Source organism: Dermochelys coriacea, chromosome 11, assembly GCF_009764565.3.
Source record: "Dermochelys coriacea isolate rDerCor1 chromosome 11, rDerCor1.pri.v4, whole genome shotgun sequence".
Taxonomy (NCBI): domain Eukaryota; kingdom Metazoa; phylum Chordata; order Testudines; family Dermochelyidae; genus Dermochelys; species Dermochelys coriacea.
This window is the reverse complement of record NC_050078.2, coordinates 47,152,848-47,177,729: the sequence shown is the minus strand read 5'-3', so window position 1 is coordinate 47,177,729 and position 24,882 is coordinate 47,152,848. Positions and strand designations below refer to the sequence as shown.

At 39.1% G+C, this 24,882-nt stretch overlaps 1 protein-coding gene across 5 annotated transcripts in view; it reads right to left on the bottom strand.

Annotated features, from left to right (window-relative positions):
• The window catches only part of UBE2E3 (ubiquitin conjugating enzyme E2 E3), an 83,472-nt gene extending 62,929 nt beyond the window's left edge, over positions 1 to 20,543 (bottom strand). Inside the window, exons 1-3 of one of the 5 annotated variants that reach the window (XM_043505429.1) lie at positions 20,409 to 20,543; positions 18,441 to 18,643; positions 15,522 to 15,572 (exon numbers count right to left, since the gene is read on the bottom strand). In XM_043505429.1, coding sequence (XP_043361364.1) covers positions 15,522 to 15,572; positions 18,441 to 18,634 — 245 coding nt within the window. In that variant the 5' untranslated portion in view covers positions 18,635 to 18,643; positions 20,409 to 20,543. Of the gene's footprint in view, positions 1 to 15,521; positions 15,573 to 18,440; positions 18,644 to 18,790; positions 19,683 to 19,761; positions 20,143 to 20,408 lie in introns of those variants that run through there. The other 4 variants (XM_038422433.2, XM_038422432.2, XM_043505428.1 and 1 more) reach the window with 4 other exon arrangements.
• Positions 20,544 to 24,882: the final 4,339 nt, after the last annotated feature.

Below are 24,882 nucleotides of genomic sequence, written 5' to 3'. Positions count from 1 at the left end.
GGAAGACTCCAAACAATAACATTCATGGGCCTAGCAAATTACAGAAAACCAGTCTCAGCACTTATATTTGTGAATCAGTTTTAAAAAAAAACTTTACCACCTCAGATTCTAAATCTTGTGCTATGTAGGAAATCGCAGAAGTAGGTGGGTGACCACTGTAGCTGGAAGGTTTCCCAGATTAGTTGGCTTTTCAGGAGGATTTTAAATGGGAGCTAGCCAGCTTATTTCATGTATAGAAGTAGGAAAACTTACTGTCACCCTTCCTTCACCCATACCAAAACAAGTGAAGGCAGAGCCCAATTCTGAAGACTCAGATCATGCATTCTATTATTTGGTACCTGAATCAGAAAATGCTTAGTCTTCCATGTTCAAAAATCTAAAAATGCCTGTTGCAGCAGTAAAGTTAAAGACAATATTAACTATTGCAAATACTGATATAAGGCTACTAATGCAGATGCAAGTTTGGAATCTATTTTGGCTAAAAGTAGTGTAACAGCTAAGGAAACAAAGCAGAGCATTATCCTAACCCTGCATTACAATTCTGCCCAGTAAGTAGTAATCCTTTAAAATTTAGATTAAAAAATGTTATTAACGCTAATGTTAAAAAAATTATACAATACACAGGTTGGGAAAAGAGTGTCTGTACATCTGGGTACAGTGCTTAGGTTATGCACAAACACAAAGTTAGTTTTTAAAAGTCATATGATACACAGAATACATAATCAGGAATAACCCAAATTTAGATGAATAGATTTAACAATAAAGTTTAGATATTAGAATCCGATACTTGGGTACATCACTCATGAAAAGTTGTACAGAGATTTGGTTGTGAAAAGCAAAGTATATCAATGAGTGGAGATTGTCCCTCAATAATTGAGAATTAAGTTGGTTGTCCCTTTAGAAAATACAATCCCTGAGGAAAGTATTTGTTACTTTCCTGACTGCGCTTCTCATTGGCACTCCAGTTCGATTCCTCCCTTAACAACATAGAAAATATACAAAAAAGTAACCCAGGATAGACATGGATAGAAGAGCCTTGTTCATGCTCTAAGGGATATCTGATGGTGTGGGAGGGAGTCAAACTCCTCCATTGATTGAAACACCCCAATTTAAAACAATTTCTGAAGTATGGATAATCTCCTATACAATAACTGATTTACCAGCGTAGAGATGTATCCTGTTGTCCTTTTTTATTCTCCAGCCTCAATGTATTTCAGTGGTGAGTTCTGCACATAGGTGTTCAATGACAGGGTATCACCACCTTCCCAAGAATTCAGCAGCCAAAGAATCTAGCACAACATCCACACTCTGCCTCAGAACTGTGTTCCAGATTGAAAGATTTAATTTGTGTTTGTAGGCTTCTAGCCCACATATTTGTGAAGACAGGCTAAAAACGTGAGCCAAGTACAAACTGATGCAATGCTGTCTACATGAGTCTGCAGAAAGTCTGAAAAAAAAACTCAGATGTGAATTGCTAACACCTTCACTTCAGTGTGTTAAATTGGAAACCACAAAGCGGCAGTTTAAATGTCAATTTCACTTGCTTACCATTTAGTTGAAACATCCAGGTAAGATGCCTGTCCCGCCCCCACTTCCCCATCCCCAACTACTTGCCATGCCTCCCTATGTACCAAAATCTAAACTGTCCAAGAGCTTCTGCTTCCCCAAACAACTTTTCTATGTTTGTCAGTACAAAATCTCCTGCACAATGTAGGCATGGCATAGAGTAAATCGAATCTAATATCAAGACATATGAAGTGTACAGATTGCATTAATCATTTACATATTGAAGTAATACATTTTAAAAACATTTAAATGAAACTCCAGCAGATCTTTCCATCAGCCTCCTTGCAGTGCTATTGTAACCCACACACCTTCTGGGTGTGGTATTCTGTCCCATCTAGTGGCAATGAGACCACTTAGAGAGATGAAATGAACCTGCACTACGGCCTTAGCTAATAGGCAGGTGGCTTTTAGCCCATGCGGTAGAGGCTCATGCACTAAGCTCCAGAGGTCCCAGGTTCAATCCAACCCACTGACGACGGGGTCTGTTGGCATTACACTATAACATGAAGGGATATAGCTGCAGAATTCAGGTCCAACTTATTGCAGAGTATCTGGGACCCACAGACATCTTCTCATGAGGACCTGTACCCAAACATTTAGCAGCAGATCTTTGCATGCATCACACGGTATGCCACTGCCACTTTTTAGCCACAGGAAGACTCACCATAGGATAAAGGAAACCATTGGTAGGGGATTTTGAAAATTTAGGCTTCTAAAATAAAAGATAGTTTATATGGGATCTAAATAACATTCCCCAACGATTAAAGAACTAACAGAAATGCTGATCCCTCTGTGACGCTCCTGCATGGAGCTTCTTTATTGCAACATAAATGCAGCAGAAGGAGAAGACTAAAATGTATTTAAAATGTTTTAATTGAAACTGCTAGAAAAAGAAAGGGCAAGATAGATGTATTTTGTATGTTAAAGAGAGTCAGAAAAAGTAAATTCTAGTGGTTTATATGCCTTAATACATTTAAAGAACTCTTAATATTGGGAATGGTCTTATATTTGGTAGACAAAAAGTAAGTACCGCCCCAATCCTGTAAGCTCATACACAGAGTTTAATCCTTGCACCCTCCAGGAGGGTCACCCTTTGTGCAGGCATTCAGCCATACATATAGGCTTGCAGGATCAAGGTCTAGTTTTACATGTTCTCAGACACAGAAGGTACAACATGAAAAGAACCACCCCCCCAAAGTATATGTCCCAGATTTAATCTACTTTACAACAGTTAGAATCTACTGGGGAATGAATGACCTATTTAAAAAAAAAAACCTCCATTTTATTCTTTTGCAAACTTAAAAGCAATAATTCACTGAGAGCCCAATTTAACTAAGAAATATTGTGATGCATCATTAATATAAACAGCCTATTGCCATATTACATTGCTGTCGAAGAAAAATATTTTGCAATACAACAAGTTTAATACACACCAGAATCCCCCCCCCCCCTTTTTTTTTTTTTTTTTTTTTTTTTAAATTACTTGACTCCTACCACAGCAGGTTTGCCTTCTTATAGGGATGTTTTCCCAGCATGCTTTGTGGGAGGTTGGCCCTTTATATTTGGCAGAACCAGCTAGCTGCAGGCCTACAGGGGCTATTTACAACTAGCAACTCTGCCTTCTTCTCTGGAGCAGGTAAGACCCTAATTCCTATTACATTTCTTTTTTATTGCTAAGGAGCACAGTGATTGTCAAATGGCAAAAATGACTAGAACTGATAATTATGCTAATCTGGAAAAAGTACAAACAATGAAGCATAAACAAACAAAACATTTTAAAGAGAACAACTTCCTTAAAGAATTTTATTCTAAAATTTACTTTTTCCAGCGACTAATTGCTTTATTTGAATTTTGATGTATTTTGTGTTAGCAGTAATACTTTATATGACATTTCTGCTTTTGTATTTCTCACATGTATAAATGAAACAGTGCTATTTTTCTGCTTTGCTCCCTTTCAGCAATCTACCTCTTAGATGCAAAATTCAATTACCACACTTGAGGCCAAATTAACAGCTGGTGTTGTTGGATGCAATTCCACTGAGAAACTCTTATGCCAGCAATGAATTTGGACTCTGACTTTAAATATTAACCAAATCAGACAGACTATTAACTAGCGCTTTCTGCAGCTGAAATTCACTTGAAAAAAAATCAGTCATGTTACTATTTTATACCCTCAAAATACTATAAATGCCACATTAAAGACTTGGAGACGAGATGAGGAGGGTGACATTGGACACTACAATAACAACCATATATTTCTATGTACACAGTTGGAAGAAAACTACTTTTCTGGCAAAGAGAATTGTTTGTAGTCATGTACTATGCCTGTACTTTAATGTTAAGCTTTCCCTGTAATGTTTACTGCCCAAGAGCTTTTGCCTGCATAGTCTTATATACTACAGTATTTTTCCTTTCATATGAGAAATTGCGTACCCCTCAGAAACTGTATTTGGCATAAAGCAGGTTGCATTCACCTAAATTCAGTTTCATGGGAATATAGCATTGGTTACTTTTTTCACTGTAGATGGATTCTATTCTAGTAACAAAGACCTCATCTTCACTTTTCCTTTAGATGGAAAATAAAGCTGGAAATCATTCAAGCAAGCCCTCTGTGCACAGAGCTCCAACCACAGAAATCAAAGTGGGTTTTGTGTACTGAGGGTTTGTTGGATTGTGTAATTTAGTATACATATCTTAACCTCCTACTGTATACTGCAACCTGTATGAAAGTCTGCATGGAGATGAAGAGAAGAACACTAGATAATCACCCTTTGCTTAAACAGAAGGTATGGTAATAGCTGATTCCCAATGAGAAATGTCAGCAGACAGAAATGAATCTGTCTCCTTTCATAGTACTACTAATTATAATATACTTATTCAGATTCATGTTTTTCTCAAAGCATTTAAAATCTAAATTCTGTTTAAAATGCAAACAAAAGTAAACATTTTCCCATTGATTACTGTAGATTATAGAGAGGAAAATAGCAAACCTGTGCTATAGGTCACCATATAGGAAAGCAGAAAATGAATGGGAAAACGGTTGTATACATACAGTGGCGGATTTTTTAAAAAAAATATACATACCAGCCACAACTTAATCTATTTTAACATTCTCACCTGGTGGGGAATCTTCTCTGAATTCTACTGCTTCCCTCCTGTGGGATGATTCTCCATGGGACTCTCCTCACTGAAATTGGAGCTATATTCTCCCCCAAGGGATAATTCAGAAACCTGAATAAGGCCCTCATCCTGCAATCTGATCTGGATGGGTGGCCCTTGTGTCCATGCAGAGTCTCACTGATGTCTCAGGACTTTTCATCTTCACTGCAGGATGAGCTTGAGATACACATTGAGTGTTGCCCCTAACTCAGTTCCTGTCCCAAATCTTTAGCTCAAGTTTAGTGGCACTGTAAACTCGAGGTGGCTGGCCCATCAGGAGGTTTGGGTTTGAAACTCAAGTGCTGCTGGCACTCAAGATAGCTATACAGTGGAGACATATTTTACTCTACGATGCTAATCCAATCAATTTTGTGTGTACAAGGAATGTAGGACTGGGCCCAGTCCCTCCATGCAAAAAAAAAAGGCAAAAAGGAACAAAGGTCAAAATTTCCCAGAAGCAACCCATTTGGTTGCTTAAGCTCTTAATGGGAAATGCAGGAATTATTCAGGGTAAGTTCTTTGGCCTGTATTATACAGGAGGTCAGACTAGAGGATCACAGTGGTCTCTTCTGGCCTTGGAATCTGTGCAAAGAGATTTGCTGCATGCCGTTCCATTGTGTGATGTAAGGACTGGAGTATGTATTTGAATAATTTTTGAGGTCACTTTTAAATTACAGGTCTTAGTATTGTTGCTGAATGATTATGTTACAGATGTGTTAATAAATGTTGTTGTTATAGAAAGGTTCAGAGAGTAACACTTTGTTCCTTTGATGTACTCATTTAAATGCTAAACACAATGAAAATATTCTTCACGATCTCTAGTGAAGCACTGAAATAGGTTACCGAGGGATGTGATGGAATCTCCTTCCTTAGAGGTTTTCAAGGTCAGGCTTGACAAAGCCCTAGCTGGGATGATTTAGTTTTGGGGAATTGGTCCTGCTTTGAGCAGGGGGTTGGACTAGATGACCACCTGAGGTCCCTTCCAACACTGATATTCTATGATTCTATTTAGAAGATCCTTAAAGAAGGTTTGGTCAGTCCCTTATGTACTATAAGACATAATATATAATCAAAGAATGGTTCCAGCTCAGGCCTGAATCAGAAAATAAACTGGGGATTTGTCTACATGGGGATACTCAAGCAAATTAATCCAAATTAACTAAGTGTGAATTTAAAGTAGTTTAGTTAAACTGCATTAAACACCTGTGTGGAGGCTTTCATTCACAACTGAAGTGGCCTTAAAATAAAAGGAATTAAGGCCACTTTAATTCTGAATGGGAGTGTCTACACAGGGGTTCAATGAAGTTTAACTAAGGCACTTCAAGTTCACACCTTCAGTTAATTCAGATTAATTATCCTAAATGTTCCCATGTACAGAAAGCCTTAAGTGACAGGAAGAGGCAACTCCAACTCTCTGAACTGAGATGCACAGACAAAACAATCTGATGGAGATGCATTCAGTGTGCTCAGACCTTACCATACATACTGTTTGTTAAGCAATACGTGTGAAAGACTGCTGATGCTGATTAATATGCAACTTGGGTGTAAAATATACACAAGGACTACATTAATCAGCATTATTATGGTGTCTGAAGGGCCTTTATGTAAACTATTAAATGAGTACTTGAGAAGCTGACATTTTTAATGCTGAGAGCACATTTATTTAAATTTTACAAATCTTATCAAACAAAATAAGACTAGATAGTTTAAACAGATTTTTTATTGGGGATAAATTTATTTATTTTATTTTTATTTAGGGTTTCCAAACGAACAGACAGGAGGTCAGTCTTCTTCAACCTGTCCTTGGGGAAGAAGTGTGTGAAATGATTTACGCAGCTCCAGAGTAGATACAAGTTTATCATAAAGAGGATTTTTATTCATTTCTTCAATTTAGATGCTAATATCTATGAAGATTGGCACCAGCTTTATAAAGCATTTGACTAAATTATAGCTCTATTTCAGAGCATATATAAAAGGGAAACCGTGGATGCTGCTTACATAATAAGGGACCAATCCTGCAAACATGTATGTATCTATTTACCTTAACAAAGAGAAAGAGTGTCTTGATTACAGTTAATAAGAACCTATGTGAAGAACAAATATTTAATGAGTGGTAATCAAGCAGAAAATTATACAAAATGATCCAATGGCTGAAAGTTGAAGATAGGCAAATTCAGACTGGAAATAAGGTGTAAATTTTTAACCAAGAGTAATTAACCATTGGCACAATTTACCAATGGTCATGGTGGATTCTCTATCACTGACAACTTTTTAAATCAAGAATGGATCTTCTAAAAAATCTGCCGTAGGAATTATTTTGGGGAAGGTCTATGGCCTGTGTTATACAGGAGGTCAAATTAGATCACAATGGTCGCTTCCAGTCTTGGAATCTATAACCTATGAAGCTTTACTTCCATAACTAGTTCTGCTGGATTTTATATTTCTTCAGTCTAGTTTAATTAGGACTACTCACATGAGTGGAGTTAATCATGTACAAAACGCTTTGCAGGATCTTGTTCTATACCTTGCAAAGTGCTAAACTAAACACAAAAGTACAGGAAAAAGAATAAACTGCTCAGAAAAGGATTTTGAAAAATAGTTGAAGTTACCAAACCTCTGCACAGAAGAAAATGTAAGTGGAAAAAGACTAGGACGTTTTTATACTGAATACATTTATTCAAGAGAATGAATAATTCTTTAACAAAAAACTGTATTGCTGAGAACATGATGTGGGTGGTTCTTACTGATATATTTTGGAGCCAACTTCCACTCTCCAGTTTATCAAAAATCCATTAAATAATAACACACTTTTGCTATAGATTACATATTTACTGGTACTCCTTCCTCAGATCCTGATTGTGTTTTACACCTTACTGCTTAAGTACTCCCATTGACTACTCACAAAGTAAGCTAACAGAATCAGGCAGTTAGTACAAATCGGCAAACGTATTTGATTTGTGATTGCTGCACTAAATGATGTCATTCTTCATTGGTTTAGTCTAATCCTCCAAAATTGAGTCCTTGTTCTAAGAAAAAAGAACTAAACACAAGAAATTTCTTGATAGAAGTAGCTATTAGAGCTAAATTAAGGTTATCATTAGATAAATATATCTTTAAATAGTTGCAACCCATTGATTTACCTTCTGAAGAGATTAATGATGAAGAAAGAATCTCAGATAGAACTGATAGTCTATCATTAGAGCTGGACCAATGCTACAAGTATTTAAACATTTGTTTGAATAAGAATGTTTTGTGGAATTTATGACCCCTCTCCTTAAACTGTCACATTTACAGCAGCAAAAGGTTTTTGGTAAGAATGTATCCAGAAATATAGTGTTGGAAATAACGTGCAAATATATATCCACAGAGCCATACTGAAAGCTCTGCTTCATATCTTTGTGTTTCTGGTGCCCAATTAGTACAATAATTACACGAAGGGTGTCTTTTTTTTTTTTTTTTAAACAGTGGTAAGCAAGTCTTCCTTGTGGATGCAAAGCATTGTGTAACTGATACTGTGTTCATTTTTGGCTGCTATTCCTTTGCTTTTGTTCCCCCCACCACAGAGGATCCCTAACCCCAGCACAGACATTTTTGTGGATCTTCCCATTACACATTCTTACATGGCCTAACCAACTCCTCTCTATACTGGGAGCTGTTTAATGTTACAGTGCAGATTTCCAGTGCCAAGTGGTATCGAACAAAATGTAATCCATACAAACGTGAAGGCTTTTGCCAATCAGAGGAAATAAACAACTTAAAGGCAAAATTAAAGGACAGCTACTGTATCTAGAAAGTAGCAGTCTGAAAAGGATGGTGAAGGATAATGGGTAATAACTAAATTAGCTTGTAGTGTGAAACCACAACCCCCTCCCCCCCACAAAAGACAGTGTTATTCTATGGTATAACTCCCTTCCATATTCAAACACTCGTAAACCTAGGGAAGTACTGGTGCTGCTTTACAGAGTCTTGATGTGCCTGCACCGAGAATGCTCGCTCTGCTCTCAGTGGTAAACTAAAGAAAAAACGAAGTAGAAAAACAAAAATGATACTGGAGGATAAGACATAGGAGGAGAGACGGAGGGATTTACTGAGAAACAAGATGACTTGGGGGGGATCAGATCACAGTCAATAAACAGCTTCAAGATAATACACATGAAGGAAAAATTTTATTCATAGCCTGTGAAGATGGTAGGACAAGCAGGTTAAGTTTAAGATAAATATCAAGAACATTTTTAGCTTTAAGAACCCTACTTGTTTTAGTCAAGGCACCAGGACTACTGGTATTTAAGGCTCGTACAGAAGATATTAGTGAAAATTGTATAGGGCCAGATCCTGACCTGAGGTTGAGCAGAAAGGTGGCTTGTAGCCACCTTTGCCCACACACCCCAGTCTTAGGAGACTACAAACAGCTCTAAAGGGCCACTACAGCTGCCAACCATCAATGGGGGTAAAAGGACCCTGGCAATGTCTCCCTAAGCCAAAAGTCAGAAGGAGGGCTAGTGGTGGTGGCATTGTGCTAACAGATCAGAAATGGATTCTGCTGAAAAATGCACTGAGGGGAACAAACCCAAACAGTGTATTGCCCTACTGTCGGTGGATCTTACCTTTCACAGATACCTTTTGTACTTTAACACTTGTATAACCTGTCATACCAGTAAGGTCCCATTGAACTGAGTGGCATAGAGCCACAATGGCACACAAGAAGCATTCCTCTGTGAAGCTCCATGAGAATTCCTGGTAGATCTCACTCTCTCCCAGAGTTGAGCCCTCTGATAAGGACAGAACAGAATAATCCTGGAGCCAGCATTCCGCTCCCTTCTGATCACACAATTCAGGATGGGATGTACTCATTGGCTCACCACATGGACAAAGTAGTAGTACACTGGCAAGTTTTAAAGCCCTAACAGAGGGTGCCTGAGAGGTTGTGGTACTGAAATACTGAAAGTCACCTACTACCCAGAGGCTGAAATACTTGGAAATGCCAGAATCCTGCTGCACTGTACTGCAATGCATGCTACAGTACTAGCATTAGACAAGGTAATATAACAAAAACCAAGTCTCTTGTTACTAATTGTATCGTATGGGCCAAAGGCAGTCTTTGGCATGCAACTCCCCTGTTTATAGACACATGATAAACTGTAAACTGAGTAGGCTGCTGTTATTTTATTGTAGACTCACCGATGTTCACAGGTACAAATTACATATCACTCAAATCAACCAGATGAAGGCAGAGACCATATGTAAATTTCCTTTGCAAAAATCCTTCATGTTTTAAAATATGAGGTTTATAAACTAATTTAAAGCTAATTATACAAGCAACATAACTGAAAATCTGCGTGTAAGAGCTTATTTCAAGGGACTTATGAGTAATGAAGTAATCATAAAGGAAAAGCTTTATTTAAAAACAAAGCTTGGGAAAACCTCAAAGCATTTCTGCACAGTGATAATTTAAAATGAAGCTCACAAATGATGAATTTTGTTGCAAGTTTAAGCAGGGTTAAGGGCAGCTTTTGTTGCAGTCTATTACCGTTCTTGTATCAAGAAACGGTTATTGGAACAAACAAATCTCAATATATTGGGCTTGAAAAATCTATTTGTATCTGTGATGAGTTGGAATTTTCTCTGTGAGTGTCCAACAGCTTTTACAAACTCAGACCTTTCATTTAAATTTCCAAACCTACCGTTGCAAAGAAAATCCTCCAAATCTAAATTGTGTTAACCATTGCTGTGCTGTCTTCCCAAACTTGCAGAAAGACTGCTCCAGTGCCGCTGCTGTTACTTAGAGCTTTCCCAAGCTGCTGAGTGAAAACTGTTGGCACTCAGAAAAATGTGGACATCAGTGAAACAAAGAAATTTTATTCTACTATTGCTTGGGAAGCTATGACATGGGCACCAGAGCTATCCAAAGAGGTGAAAAATCAAGGTTGCACAGGATAGTAGACCCACTATCCAACTTCCTCAGCCAACACATTTAGGGAAAGGTACAGGAGCAGAGCTCCCCCCACCTCATGCCCACTTCTGCAGCAGCAAAAGCAACAGCACTGTGAGAACAGATGCGGAAGGAAAACGTTCTTACTCCTGTCCAGCAGTCTGAGAGATGAGGTTTCAGATTTAATCTGTTGTCTAATAGCCAGAGGCTGATACAAAAGATGGAGCCTTCAGCAGATTACAGGGACAGCATCTTGGTGAGAATTTCCCAACAACTGGGAAGGGAGGAGCTGACTGTCTTATTTACGCATTGTCCTTGGACTCTTCCATTTGCAGTCTTTGCCTAGTACGTTTAGGCCTCTAGCTATCAGGTGTCTGGAAAAATTTGTTAGCATTGGGTGTGAAGACTATGTTAGAAAAGCAGTGCAGAGTTCTGAGACTACAGCTTGGTCTACATGTTTAAGTTGCACCTGTTTAAATTCAATCTGTTTTTAAACCCATTTAGTTACACTAGGGCAAGTCCTTGCGGTGGACACTCTTGTTTTCTGTTGCCAGTCAACTGAAGCTAAACCAAAAAAAACGACCACTGTTAAACTGAAATAAATGTGGCAACATAGGCTTTGTGTAATGCCAACAGACTCCAGTCGCTGGTGGGCAGGATTGAACCTGGGACCATCTCTTTTGCTAGCTAATGTTGTAGCAGACTCAGTCTCTAGCTGGGCTAGGTGCCACTAGACAGGGGAAAGAGTGCCACACCAAGCAGGCATGGGTTACACTTTCACCAGTATAACTAAATCTGTTTAAATTCAGACGTTAGGTTAAACTGGTGCAACTTTCTTCCATAGACAAGCCCTGATTAATTTTGGAATGGAAAGCTGGAGAAGAAAAGAAACAGGAAAATGTGCACTCCAGCTATTCTGGACCAGCAGAGCAGCTCATCAGCAATCCTGGGAAGTTGCTGAAATTTACAGCATCCTAGGAACTGCTCTAAGTTGTGCCAAGAAATAGCAAGAATCCAGAAAGTGCAACAGTGACACAAAGCCAACTTTCCCCCATTCTCTTTCAGCCGCAGCTTCTGAGCGGCACATCTCAGAATTGCAGGCTCAGGTGCAGCTTTAACTAAGGAATGGTGACTTCCATTCTAGAATAGCTTTATGCTATGCACTAAAAAGTTATTTCAGACATGCATCAAACCTATAAGTAAATCTCGGCAGCATGGATTTACAATACATTATGTGAAAAAGAATCTTGTAATACTATTCTGAAAATCTATAAAGGTGAAATTTGGCACACTTCTATACCTTGAAGCATGTTTGAGCATTTGACCATGGTTTGAAAAAGAGCTGCCTAGATGCAATGGGGTAAGAAGGACCTTTGTAAGCCTTGCTTTATAGTGTGAAATGCACAAAAGACATTAAATAAAACACACTGTATCAAACGGTAAGGTACTGAGTTAAGCCAACAAAAGCAAGAAAATTTGGCATTAAGGTTCTCTGTCTTCAGTCTTCCTCTGTGTCCTAGTAATACAGTACATCTTTGAATCATTCATCCAAGACTCCTGTCTTTAGACACAAGAGAGGTCTTAAGGATAAAGTGGCACTTAATTTCCTTGCTTTTGTTATTTAAATCTGAATCTTAAATTTATTTTAACATAGATTTCTGAGGCCCTATCATGCCATCATTGCACTTGGGGAAAATCCTACTCAAGTCAGAGAAGTTCAGAGTGTGACATGATTTAGCAGCATACAGCCTTTACCAAGTACCTTAAATAGAAACCAAAGGGCAATCCTGAGCATTCAAGCAATGTGGATCTCACTTAGGACTTTAGCATGTTTACAAAACAGATGCTGTAGATGTGGCTGTGGGAAGGTTTAAACAGCCAGGGGAAATCCACACTTTCCTTGTTCGTGAATTGAGGTCTACCCACCAGTCAGATATGAGTCTAGCTACAAAGGGCTAGTTTTCTTAAGCTTTTTTTTTAATTTGTAATTTTTGTGCATTTCATATTTTGTACTTAAGTAACTTTTTTTTACCCAATGCTACAAATGGAACAAAAGCCTATTCCGGTTTGTGCAAAATCAGACAGACATATGCAGCTCAATGGCTGATGTGCTGATACCTAAAGCCATCACCCTGACTGTAGCCCTGTACTCCTGACAGAGCTGTAACAAATGGATACATTTAGGCCAGTAAATGCAGACCAGATTTACTTACTGAGACCCGCAAGTGTCTGCTGAACACAGAATATTCATCAGCTAATACAATTACACTTAACATGAGCTACATGTTTTAAATGGCATGGAAAGCAGTTTGTACAGTACCATGCTTATAGTTATTGAGCAGCAAGTAAACATTATTCCATGATGTATTATCCCCAACAGTTTTTACCAAAATTGTTAATACGTTACACAAAATACATTACACAATGGATAAATACCATTCAACCCTTGTACTGCATCCTGTTAAACAGTAATACTTTTTCTTTCATGTAGTACTATCACCTTATTAGAACTAAGGAATATTACACATCTAATTTATTTTTACCATTTATGCATTTCTGCTTGTACAATGAGTCATTTTTGTTACCATTCAATTTTGTATTATGTGCTGCTGTGATCCTGCAACATTATGGTTGCAAATAAAACAGGCACATTTATGGTCAAATTGAAAAAAAACACTCTTCATTAACATTAAGAAACTTCTTCTGGACATTTTTAATGAATAGCAAAGCTTTCTAATTTTTTAAACACACATTTAACCTATACTATGAGCCTAAAACTAACTGACATTGTTTTTACCATCTCCAAGAAATTACATTTCCCTCAAATATGTAAGAGGTGATATAGCATTTTGTCACTTATTGCACGCAGAGCAATTGAGGTATATCATGCACCTGCTGTGTCAGTTTCTGCTGCCAAATCTATGCTATAAGAAGGTATATGATGTCTTCCGCTTCACTATTCTACATGCTACAAAACGCTGCGTTCATTTCCTATTAAAAGCTTTCCATAAAATAAATAAAATGAATAAATAAAACCCTCTGTTTTGAGTTCCAATCTATGGTTCTCCTGGAGTCAATGGAATTCTCTGCCCATATTGTTCATCCCAAAAATCTGACTCATCTAAAGTGGGATGCCAAGGTCTTTTTCACATATATTGCTGATCTTACACAAGGTGGAAGGTACTTGCCAAAAATTCCACTGAGGAAAATGCTGCAATTCCTCTTTAAATGTAATACATATGAGGCACACAGGAATAGAATGATAGATTTCTTCACTGGCCAAAAATATTTTTTCCACGCACTCTCACAGAAATCAAATAATTTTAGACTTTTTTTGTTTGTTTTTTTCCTAGTTCTTAACAATGGTCCCCGTGCTTTGGTTGGTCATGTCTACCCTGAAGACTTTATTTATGTAGATATAATTAAACTGATACCAGAGGAGCAAATTTTCCCAGAGGTTAAATATGCTTGTATCAGATGTTACAGCAGAGGGTAAATATCTCCTTCTGAAAGTCATTTGTAACATAATGTGCCCAAAATGGGTAACGAGCAAGACACGCTTTGAAAGTAAAAAGTGAAGCACCTCTGGCTTATTTCCTTGGAATACCCTTTCTCCCATACCATGCCACCTTTTGGTCTCTGACAGCTCTAACATGAAGGCGATGTAGAACTGGAGAGCCATACTGCTTTGATCAGGGAAGATAGTGACCATACACACGTATACATCAAACTATTACAGGGCATCCATGGCATGAACCTCTCCAGATAAGATACCCGTACTGTAAAAGTCAAACAAAACAACAAAGTTGTGATAAATCCCAGTCATCCAGATAAAAATATGAAAAAATACATCTTTACTGAGTTGTAAAAACTCCTTTTACCAAAGTCTTCCAACTACTCACTATACCAAAAAAGCCAAATAAAACTCCAGAACATTTGCAGTATTCTCACATATGAACAATGCCAGCATTGTACAGTATCCGTTAAACTAAGTACACTTTATGCACAGACAGCCTGCTGAAATATGTATAATAGAAAGGTATCTTATTTAAACCTAAGAAGATTTATTACAGATTTCAACATTGGAAGCTTGCAGTCAAGAAGAACAAGTCAAGAAATCTTTTCTTACAATAAATATGCACCGCAGTTCATAATTTTTCAGCAAGTTTTAAAGATAAAGAGTTAGTTTAGTCAATTATGTTACTGTTTAAGTTTCTTATGGATTGTGCACCACACTAGTCTTAATTTTCTTTAAGACTGCATAAATCACTAATCTTTTATACACTCTAATTTCATTTTCTAAAACTACCAATAGTCTCCCACTCCACTAGGGAATTTCCTTAAAATACCATATACCAAGACAATACAATCTCTGGCCAACAGATAGAAACTTTAAATGTAATACTTCAGCTTCATTCTAAACCACTTCACTGTAATAAGATGAGAAATGTAAAAAAATAGATCTCACATAGTTATTTACCTAAATTTTAGAGCATCGTCACTTTCATATATCTCAGCACTCAAAAGGTAAGTTAAAATTGTGTACAGGCAATAACTTCAAAGCTTTAGTACATTTGGAAGTTTATATAACACTGACTTTAAAATACGCAATGAACCTCTACAGAAAAATCTACTGAACAACTCTACCATTCATATCAATCTCAATGAGACAACTACTACATGTACTTGAAAATCCAAACTTTGTGATACGTTATCAAATGTTCCCTGACAATTGTTCAATTTACCTTACACGATGTTTATATTATAGTTGTCCATTTACAAACATTAAATAACTGCTTGTCTGTTCTGCTGAGCAAACATCTCTACACATCTATCACCGTCCACAATTTAAAAAGTGGTTACATACCTGCAGTTAGGAGGAGGATCAAGGGTTATTTCAGCTAACTCCTTCTGAATTCTGTGGGTGAAATGAGAACAGACACAAAGCATTTGAGATAGTCTATAGAATAAATCAGGAATTACACTGCCCTCTACCACCATGCAGTTAAATGCAAGATTGGCTGTGCCTTCAGTAATGCTAACATGGCTGCTTCCTCTTTGTTCTCAGAGGCATAACCCAAATCCCATAACAGAGAAACTTTGCAGCTTTTTCTTACTTGATACAGTAAATAAACAGAACATTTACACCTGAGATAGGTAGAAATACCCCACAAGTACTCATAAAAGTGACTATTATCCATATCTAAATGCTTTTTACCAGAGAGATTTTCTTTTCAAGCTTATATGCAAATGAGGGAAGGGGGGGGGACTATATTTGACAATGACTTTAAACCAGTGCAACAGAGCTGTAACTGAGGCTGAATTAATAAGCTATATCGTTAATAAGTAGATGTTTTTGACAATATTTTACCTGCTACTTCATACAGTATTTAAATAGTAAATCTATAAATTTCCCAAGCTGCTTTTATTACTGGAATAATTCTTGGAGAATCAACTTTGCTTCCGTACACACACTCCTCTCCCAAGATAATACAGTATTTTTGCTGTTTTTATATAATATTAGTAAAATAAATCATTATCATAATCAGAAATAATCCATGATAGTTTCACTGTCTCCTTTGATAGCAGTTATAGAAGTGCTAATAATATCCAGAATATTTTCTAAACTTTTTGCCAATTAAACAAGTTATCCAGAAAAATATGCCTGGTTTAAAAGGTATGTATTAAATTACTTCTAAGACTAAAGAAATTTTGTTTCTTGCTGCTAATTATCTGTAAACCAAGAGATACTTACTTTTTTAGAAAAGTAGGCCCATAAAAATAAGACTGAACAGCTGTCAATATGCTATTGATTCCAATTTAAATGAGATAAACAAAACCTGATCCTGAAAGACCTTTCAGGAATAGTCCTATTAAGTTCAATTAGATGACTCAGAACTACTCAAGATATGTGGAATCAGACCCCATCATGATTAAGGAAAATAAAGTCACACTGAAAAATTCAGTGGTGAGATTTTCTGTAGAATACATCTCAAGCTTTTCAAAAGGGCTGACAGAAGCATTATCTTAAACATATTATACTACAAGTTATAAAAATAATCAAATACTTTAGCTTCTTTACTGAGGGTATGTCCACATGACAAATGGTACAGCTGTAGTGTGTCAAGCAAAATTGCTGTAGTGTACACACGTATTATAGCAACAAAGGGGGTTTTCTGTCACTTATAGTAAATCCACCCCCTCAAGAGGAGATAGCTGGGTCGATGGAGTTCTCCCACTTACCTAGCTGCATCTACAGTAAGGGTTAGGTCAACCTAATTATGTCATATGGTACAAAATGTTTCACAGCCTGGCCCCTGAACAATGTACCTAGGTTGACCTCAGTTTCAAGTGTAGACCAGGCCTGATCTAAAGTATCTACCTTAGATATTCCTATTTTAGACCTCTCTTTCTTTACAAAGTACAAAAATCATGGAAAATACAGGTAGTATTTTACCTATGGATAACACTTTAACATTTCAAGGAGTATTTACTGAACTGGAATATAAAACTCCTGAGGTCTTTATGAAAGTTTGAGCTACAGTGTCCATGCTGAATAAGCACGGCATAAAAGTTGTTCAATAGAGAACTGACTCTAAAATTAAAAAATCATTTTTCCACTGTTACTCTTCAGATCTATTTGCTATTGGCCATACTGTAATATGTATTCCTAAGGAAAAGTGAATTTAAGGGAAAGGATTAGTAAATTGTGTGTTATCTCAAAAGACCACAGCAGATCAAGGGATTTAAAGTCCGCCTGTTTCAAATGACTAAAGTTAAAGAAAATACTTACTGAAAGCCAGTCTGACAGAAATTTTATATGTAAATACAGATATTTATCAAATAGACTACAAGAGGTTTGTGAAGTTTGACACTTAAAAGGTAGAGGCTATATATTAATCTCCAGAGTCTGATTCTGCAGGCCCTATTAAGGCAAATGTCCTATTGAAGTTAGTAGTTTTTTCCCAAGTAAGAACTGCAGAATAACACATTATATTAGCAAAAAGAAAAGAAGTACTTGTGGCACCGTAGCGACTAACAAATTTATTTGAGCATAAGCTTTCGTGAGCTACAGCTCACTTTTCCACTGAATGCATCCGATGAAGTGAGCTGTAGCTCACAAAAGCTTATGCGCAAATAAATCTGTTTGTTAGCCTCTAAGGTGCCACAAGTACTCCTTTTCTTTTTGCGAATACAGACTAACACGGCTGCTACTCTGAAACCTGACATTAGGTTACTTTATATAAAGGATATACTGAATGTGGGCATGAAAAGTTAGTTATAAGTACAATCCCAAACCCATCTATTTTTGCACCAGTTAAGTTTCTGTAAATATTTTTATATTCAATAGCACTGATTGTCAACAGGACACACAATCTTTTGAAATACACCAGAAGGATGGTACTCTACACAAATAAAGAAGAAAGGCTAAGCCTTTGAACTCAGGTGAAAAAAAGGTTTGTAGTTCTCATACTACTTGCAAGGATAAAATTCATGTTGGCGAATAAAAGCTTTTAGAAGCCAATATTTTAATTTTTAAAGTTATAAAGTTCTTTAGTGTCTCTTCCAAAGAAATGTGACAAGTTTATTTAATGGTTAGCTTACTAACAATCTCATTATTGAAACTATTGAATGACAGCCTCTTAACTCAAAAAAGTTTGTAATTAAGTAAATTACTCCCTAACACAGCTTTGCAAGAATCCATCTGTCTTAAAAATGAAGTGCAAATATTATAGTTAAAAAAACACTGATAGAATGTTTTACAACCACTTCTTATAGTTATTACCTTTTAGCACTAGTGGATAGCTTAGCAGTAGTTTTGCTGGATAGTTTGGTATTTTTCTTCTGCTGGGTTGCAGAAGGTTTTCTTTCTTCTTGCTCTTCAGGTTCTGGTGCTGGTGGGTCCCTCTGATCTGCATCTGAACTACCACTGCTGGTACTTGGACTTTCATCATCTGACCTTTGCCTGTCACTGGACATGGTGGTGAACTTTTGTGGGGAGGAAAAGAGAGGGGAGGAGGGAAAAGCAGAGTTCACTTTAGGTTATAGTTTGACAGTTACAACATAATATTTACCCTTTTTTTTAAAATATAGAGCTCTCCAGTTTTTTAAAGCCATTCACATTTTTTCCCATACCTTAGACAACATATCAATTGTCTACTTTGTTCAAAGCCATGAGACAGGGATTTTAGCAGGGTCCTTCAGGCAATGAGCATTAATAACTTATGACACAGACCTAGCTGAAAATGTTTTTTAAAAAGTCACTAATACCCTGTAATTATTTACCCTGGAGCAGAGTATTGTACAGGGTCCAAGCAGCCAGACCACCCCCTCTCTCTGAGACAATATATGGCCAATAACACTCCTGCTGATTTCAGATTGAAATTTACACTCACTCTGTCTCTTTGTATTTAAAGGGCCGTGAGGAGGAGGAGGAGGAGGAGGAGTGATTTTTTTTTTTTTTAAACACCGTACATTTATAACAACTCAGAAAGCAGAAGCCTCGGTTATTTACATGGCTAGGAGCAAGAATTGCATTTGACCACCACAAAGCTCCTGGAGGGGGAAAGAAGCATAATTAAAACTGCACCTTATGCAAAGCTCTGAACGCCACCGATTCTTGATCACTTTGTACAAAACAGACCGACATTTTTAGGGGGAAAAATTATATAGATATACGCGGGAGGCACCCAAATAAGGGGTGGGGGGTGCTGAAAAAGAAAATGAAGCTCCTAGTAGGAAATTGCAGCAGGGCTGAAATGCAGCTTTGCGCGCACACACACACACACACACACACACTCCCCTTCCTCCCGCCCCCGTTGGCTTTGTGGGGAGAGATCGAGCTTCCAGCGAGGAGGGTACGGAGGGGTTGTTATGGTAGGAGGCTCTCCAGGATCAGCATGGTGTGTGTGCACCAAGTGAGGCGTGAACTCAGTCCCGGCTCCTCTCTCTCCCGGCCACCGACAGGCAGCAAGCGCTGAAAACAAGAACAAAGCTCCCTCTACCAACCTTCCCCCCCCCCGCCCCCGCGCCTCCTCCTTCTCCTCCTCCCCCCACCAAGCTCGCCCAGGCTCCTGCTGCAGCCACCTAACCCGCTTCTCCTTTACCTTCGCAGCCGTCCTGTCCCGGTGTTAGGTCGGAGGGGAGGGATGGAGGGGGGGAGGGAAGGGGATACAGTATCGGTGGAGGGGCTGGAGGAAGCCGGGGGGATATAAAGCAGCAGAGGAGGCTCTGTGGCCGGGCAGTGTGGAACATTGAGAGTCGGAGCAGGGGGGAGAGACGGGGGGAGCGTGCAGTGCGGCTCGGTGGCCGGAGGGTGGCGCTGGCGTGCCCCCTTTCTGCAAAGCGGGCTCCCGCGGCGGGGCAGGGGGTAAGAGGGGAGAGAGAGAACGCGATCTTCCCCTCGGGAGAAGGAGGCCGGATGGAACGGGGAAGAGCCGAGCGTTCTATCGCCTCCGCCCTCTTGTGTCGCTACGTTCGGATTGAGAATGTTGCAGTCAGCAAAGTTCCAAACGACACGGGGGCGGGGGAATGGGCGCTCGCTCCCTGGCTGGTAGAGCGCGCCCCCCTCTGGGCTGGGGTGCGCGCACGCTCTCTCGCTCCTCTACCTTTGCAGGGTGCGTGCGTTCTCCCGGCCTGGCCAAGGACAAAGAGTTGGTCCCTGTGCAGCCCCCAAGTTGGCATTGGCAGCCTGGACCTTGCTTGTGTGTCTTACTCGTGGCTGGTCCCGTCCCCCCTTCGCCCAAACAAATACCTTTTTCGCAAACTTGCAACTCCCGAGCAGCCACTACGGGAGGGAGAGCCTGAGATCCTGAAATTACTTCAGTGCCACCATGCATAAGTGTGCAAAATCTTGCTGGGGCCTCGCCAAAGCAAGGAAACTGACTTGCTCTGCTTTTGCTGGCGTCCCCTCTCTTGCTCACTGCTGTTTATAGGGATAGTCACTGAACCTGCGGTGGAAAGAGGCAGGTCACTCAGGAGTAAATGTATTTATTTGGACACTGGAATTGGTTGAGTGTGAATAATATAGTGCCTTAACGTACAGCATGTCAAGTCTGAGTGAAAGCTAAATCCTGGCAGGTTTTGTCCCCAGCACAAATCCCACTGCCTCAATTGGTAACATGTTCAGTCTTTCTTTGCAGCAAAATCCGGGCCCTAGTGTGGCCCAGCACCGGAGTGCCTCAAAAATCCAGTCCTTCTGGATCCAGCCAATTTCTTGGGCCCCCAGCCCTTAAATTAAAAATATGTAAATAGAGAAGATGTTTAACTGCTCTTACTGCCCCTTAAACTTCCAGACCTAGCAGCACAGTCCCACAAAAACTCTAATCCAGCAAACAATGGCCACAAACCCAGAAACAGTGGCATCAAAATAGGCAAGAAGTGCTGCTGCTACTTTCCACAAAAAAAAAAAAAAATCTATACACCCCAGTACAAGGAAGTTGTAAAAACTCTTATTTGGCACCTGTTGTCCTGCTGCATCCAGCCAACTTTTATATCTTTCTTTATATCTAAATTACACAGCTTCTCTTGGTGCACTAGAATAATCCAGGTCTTAAGGTATTGTGGTGCAACAGTGCTGCAAAAAGAAAAGGAGTACTTGTGGCACCTTAGAGACTAACAAATTTATTAGAGCATAAGCTTTCGTGAGCTACAGCTCACTTCATCGGATGCATTTGGTGGAAAAAACAGAGGAGAGATTTATATACACACACACAGAGAACATGAAACAATGGGTTTATCATACACACTGTAAGGAGAGTGATCACTTAAGATAAGCCATCACCAGCAGCAGGGGGGGAAAGGAGGAAAACCTTTCATGGTGACAAGCAAGGTAGGCTAATTCCAGCAGTTAACAAGAATATCAGAGGAACAGTGGGGGGTGGGGTGGGAGGGAGAAATACCATGGGGAAATAGTTTCACCCTGTGCAATGACCCATCCACTCCCAGTCTCCACTCAAGCCCAAGTTAACTGTATCCAGCCCGCAAATCAATTCCAACTCAGCAGTCTCTCGTTGGAGTCTGTTTTTGAAGCTTTTTTGTTGAAGTATAGCCACTCTTAGGTCTGTGATCGAGTGACCAGAGAGACCGAAGTGTTCTCCAACTGGTCTTTGAATGTTACAACTCTTGACGTCTGACTTGCGTCCATCATTCTTTTACGTAGAGACTGTCCAGTTTGGCCAATGTACATGGCCAGAGGGGCATGCTGGCACATGATGCATATATCACATTGGTAGATGCGCAGTGTGAACGAGCCCTCTGATAGTGCGGCTGATGTGATTAGGCCCTATGATGGTATCCCCTGAATAGATATGTGGACAGCTTGGCAACGGGCTTTGTTGCAAGGATAGGTTCCTGGGTTAGTGGTTCTGTTGTGTGGTGTGTGGTTGTGGTGAGTAATTGCTTCAGATTGGGGGGTGCTGTATAAGCAAGGACTGGTCTGTCTCCCAAGATCTGTGAGAGTGATGGGTCGTCCTTCAGGATAGGTTGTAGATCCTTGATGATGCGTTGGAGAGGTTTAGTTGGGGGCTGAAGGTGATGGCTAATGGCGTTCTGTGTTTCTTTGTTGGGCCTGTCTGTAGTAGGTGACTTCTGGGTACTCTTCTGGCTCTGTCAATCTGTTTCTTCACTTCAGCAGGTGGGTATTGTAGTTGTACGGAATGCATGATAGCGATCTTGTAGGTGTTTGTCTCTGTATGAGGGGTTGGAGCAAATGCGGTTATATCGTAGCGCTGGCTGTAGGACAATGGATCGAGTGGTATGATCTGGATGAAAGCTAGAGGCATGTAGGTAGGAATAGCGGTCAGTTAGGTTTCCGATATAGGGTGGGTGTTTATGTGACCATCGCTTATTAGCACCGTAGTGTCCAGGAAGTGGATCTCTTGTGTGGACTGATACAGGCTGAGGTGATGGTGGGATGGAAATTGTGAAATCATGGTGGAATTCCTCAAGAGCTTCTTTCCATGGGTCCAGATGATGAAGATGTCATCATGTAGCGCAAGTAGATTAGGGCATGTCCAAGAGATGATCATATTGAAAATTAAATCACCTTGTTTTGGAAAATTGATCATAGCTCAACAATATTTGTAAAGAGTAGATAGTAGTTGATGTGGATGGGTGAGAATGGGATGGGAAAGGACTGTTTAAAATAATGTATTACTTGAAATGTTTGTGCAAAGACCAAATACAGCGATTAACAAGAAATCTCCTTTGAAAAGTATTGCCCACAAAACAGTTCACACCTTTAGACAAATGACTTAAAATTACTGTATTTTCTTAGGATTAATGGGATCCAGGAGCCAGAGTGTATATTCTGTGGTCTAAAAGGAATAAACAATTGGATGTGTCTGAGTTGACAGTCCTCTGGGTAACTGAAGTTAGTACAAATGAAATGTATGCTAAAGGTTTGGTGGAAGTGTGTAGTGATGTGATGTGGAGACATAGTGGAGGTTTGTTTGTTAAAGTACGCTATGGAGAATTCCCCTCTCACCACTACAGGCAATTTGCCCCTGAGGTATGCTGTAGAAAATTCCTAGCATAAACAGTATCTAGTATGATGAGCAATCTGGGCATAATTAGTAAAAGAGAGACATGGCAATATCAAAATCTAACAGTCAGCACCACAAGGCTTTTGTTAATATGTGGACGATACTACAATATGGTGCTTACTAGATTCAGAGAACTTTGAAAGTCAGGATTAAGTATTTTAAATAATATTATAGGTGAAAATTAATAATACAGCCCAGCTATCCAAAGAAGGATAATTATGAAAGATAATTCAGTGTGAGTATAATTAAACTGGTCAAAGGTTGCTCACCGTATCAGCCACTACATACTGGTTCCTGTGTGGCTTTTAGGACGTAAAATGAAAATAAAAAGCCTGTTTAACAAGGATTAATTGAAAAGACAGACTAGATGTGATTTTCAGCTGTTTGTACCTTCATCTTCAAACAGATTTATTACAGCAACTTGCTGATGTAACAGATGTTTATTTGAATGAATATTCATTCCTTTGACATCAAGTCCCAAGGGATGACACTTTCCTCTCAGGAGCTGTGTTTTCCTCTTGTATGTTTATTATTTCTGTGTTGTCAGCTGCCTTTTAAAAAGGGATGACATTAAAAAGGTATATAAAGTAGGTTATTGAAGTGGTATCATACAGTCAGAGCCAGAGGAGAAAATGCGAATTTTGTTAATAGTAATACAAAAACAACATACTGTGAATTTAGTGACTAATCTTATTCTTCATAATTTGACATCAACTGGATCACTACTGATGTACCTATTACGTATGTTCTTTTCCATCAACTCATTACAACTATGAGAAAAGAGCTAGCATTGTGAGGTGCAATGAGTGTAAAGCTCAACTAAGGACAGTTCAGATTGATCTGAAAAATTCAGGACACTTGCCTGTGAGGGATGCCTGCATTTCCTTTCCACAAACATTGAATATGTGCATTGGGTGCTGTTTCTTTTGATCCTACCATCAAAAGCACTGTTTCTGGGCAAAATGGAGAGGCATCAGGTATGTTCTCGTCAACTCCTGTGGATATTCTTTTCAGAAGGTCATCTTTCTGGACATGGCTCAATGGCTATTGTGACAGAGCAGAGATATGTAGTTGTTATTGGTTCATGTGTTGGGCTACATGCATCTGGGTATCCCTTGTAGGATTAGAAACTCATGACTCAGTCCCCCATCCCCTCAATCTGGCAGATGAAGCAGTAGTGAAAAGTAACTAATTGCCTGACTCTTTTGTCCCATTCTGAAAGCAGAACCAGCAGGGAAAGCAGTTTCCCCTTCTAGCAGCAGAACTGGAAGAGAAGGACAACTCATTGCTTCACACACACACACACACACACACACACGTCCCTAATAGAATAAGGCCCCACACATGATAACAGAATGCCAGGGTTGTATCAGTTCATCTTTAGGAACAGCTTAACTGACATGGTCAGTTGTCTGCTCCATCTTCATCAAATGTTCTCATTCCTGGCGCTAAATGACTCTCTGAATAACAATAAGTATTTCTGTTCTATCTATGTTTCCATACCTCACTATGGGAATCTGAATACCTGTTGGAATTCTACTGCAGAGCCAGAGCTACAAATGCAATGGTTGCAAAGTTCAAGAAATGAATAAAGTATTTTTAGGACAGCAGTTACTATGAGATAAAAATGGATTGCACTTATACTATTATTTGCTATTTGTATTATGGTAGCAACTGAGGCAC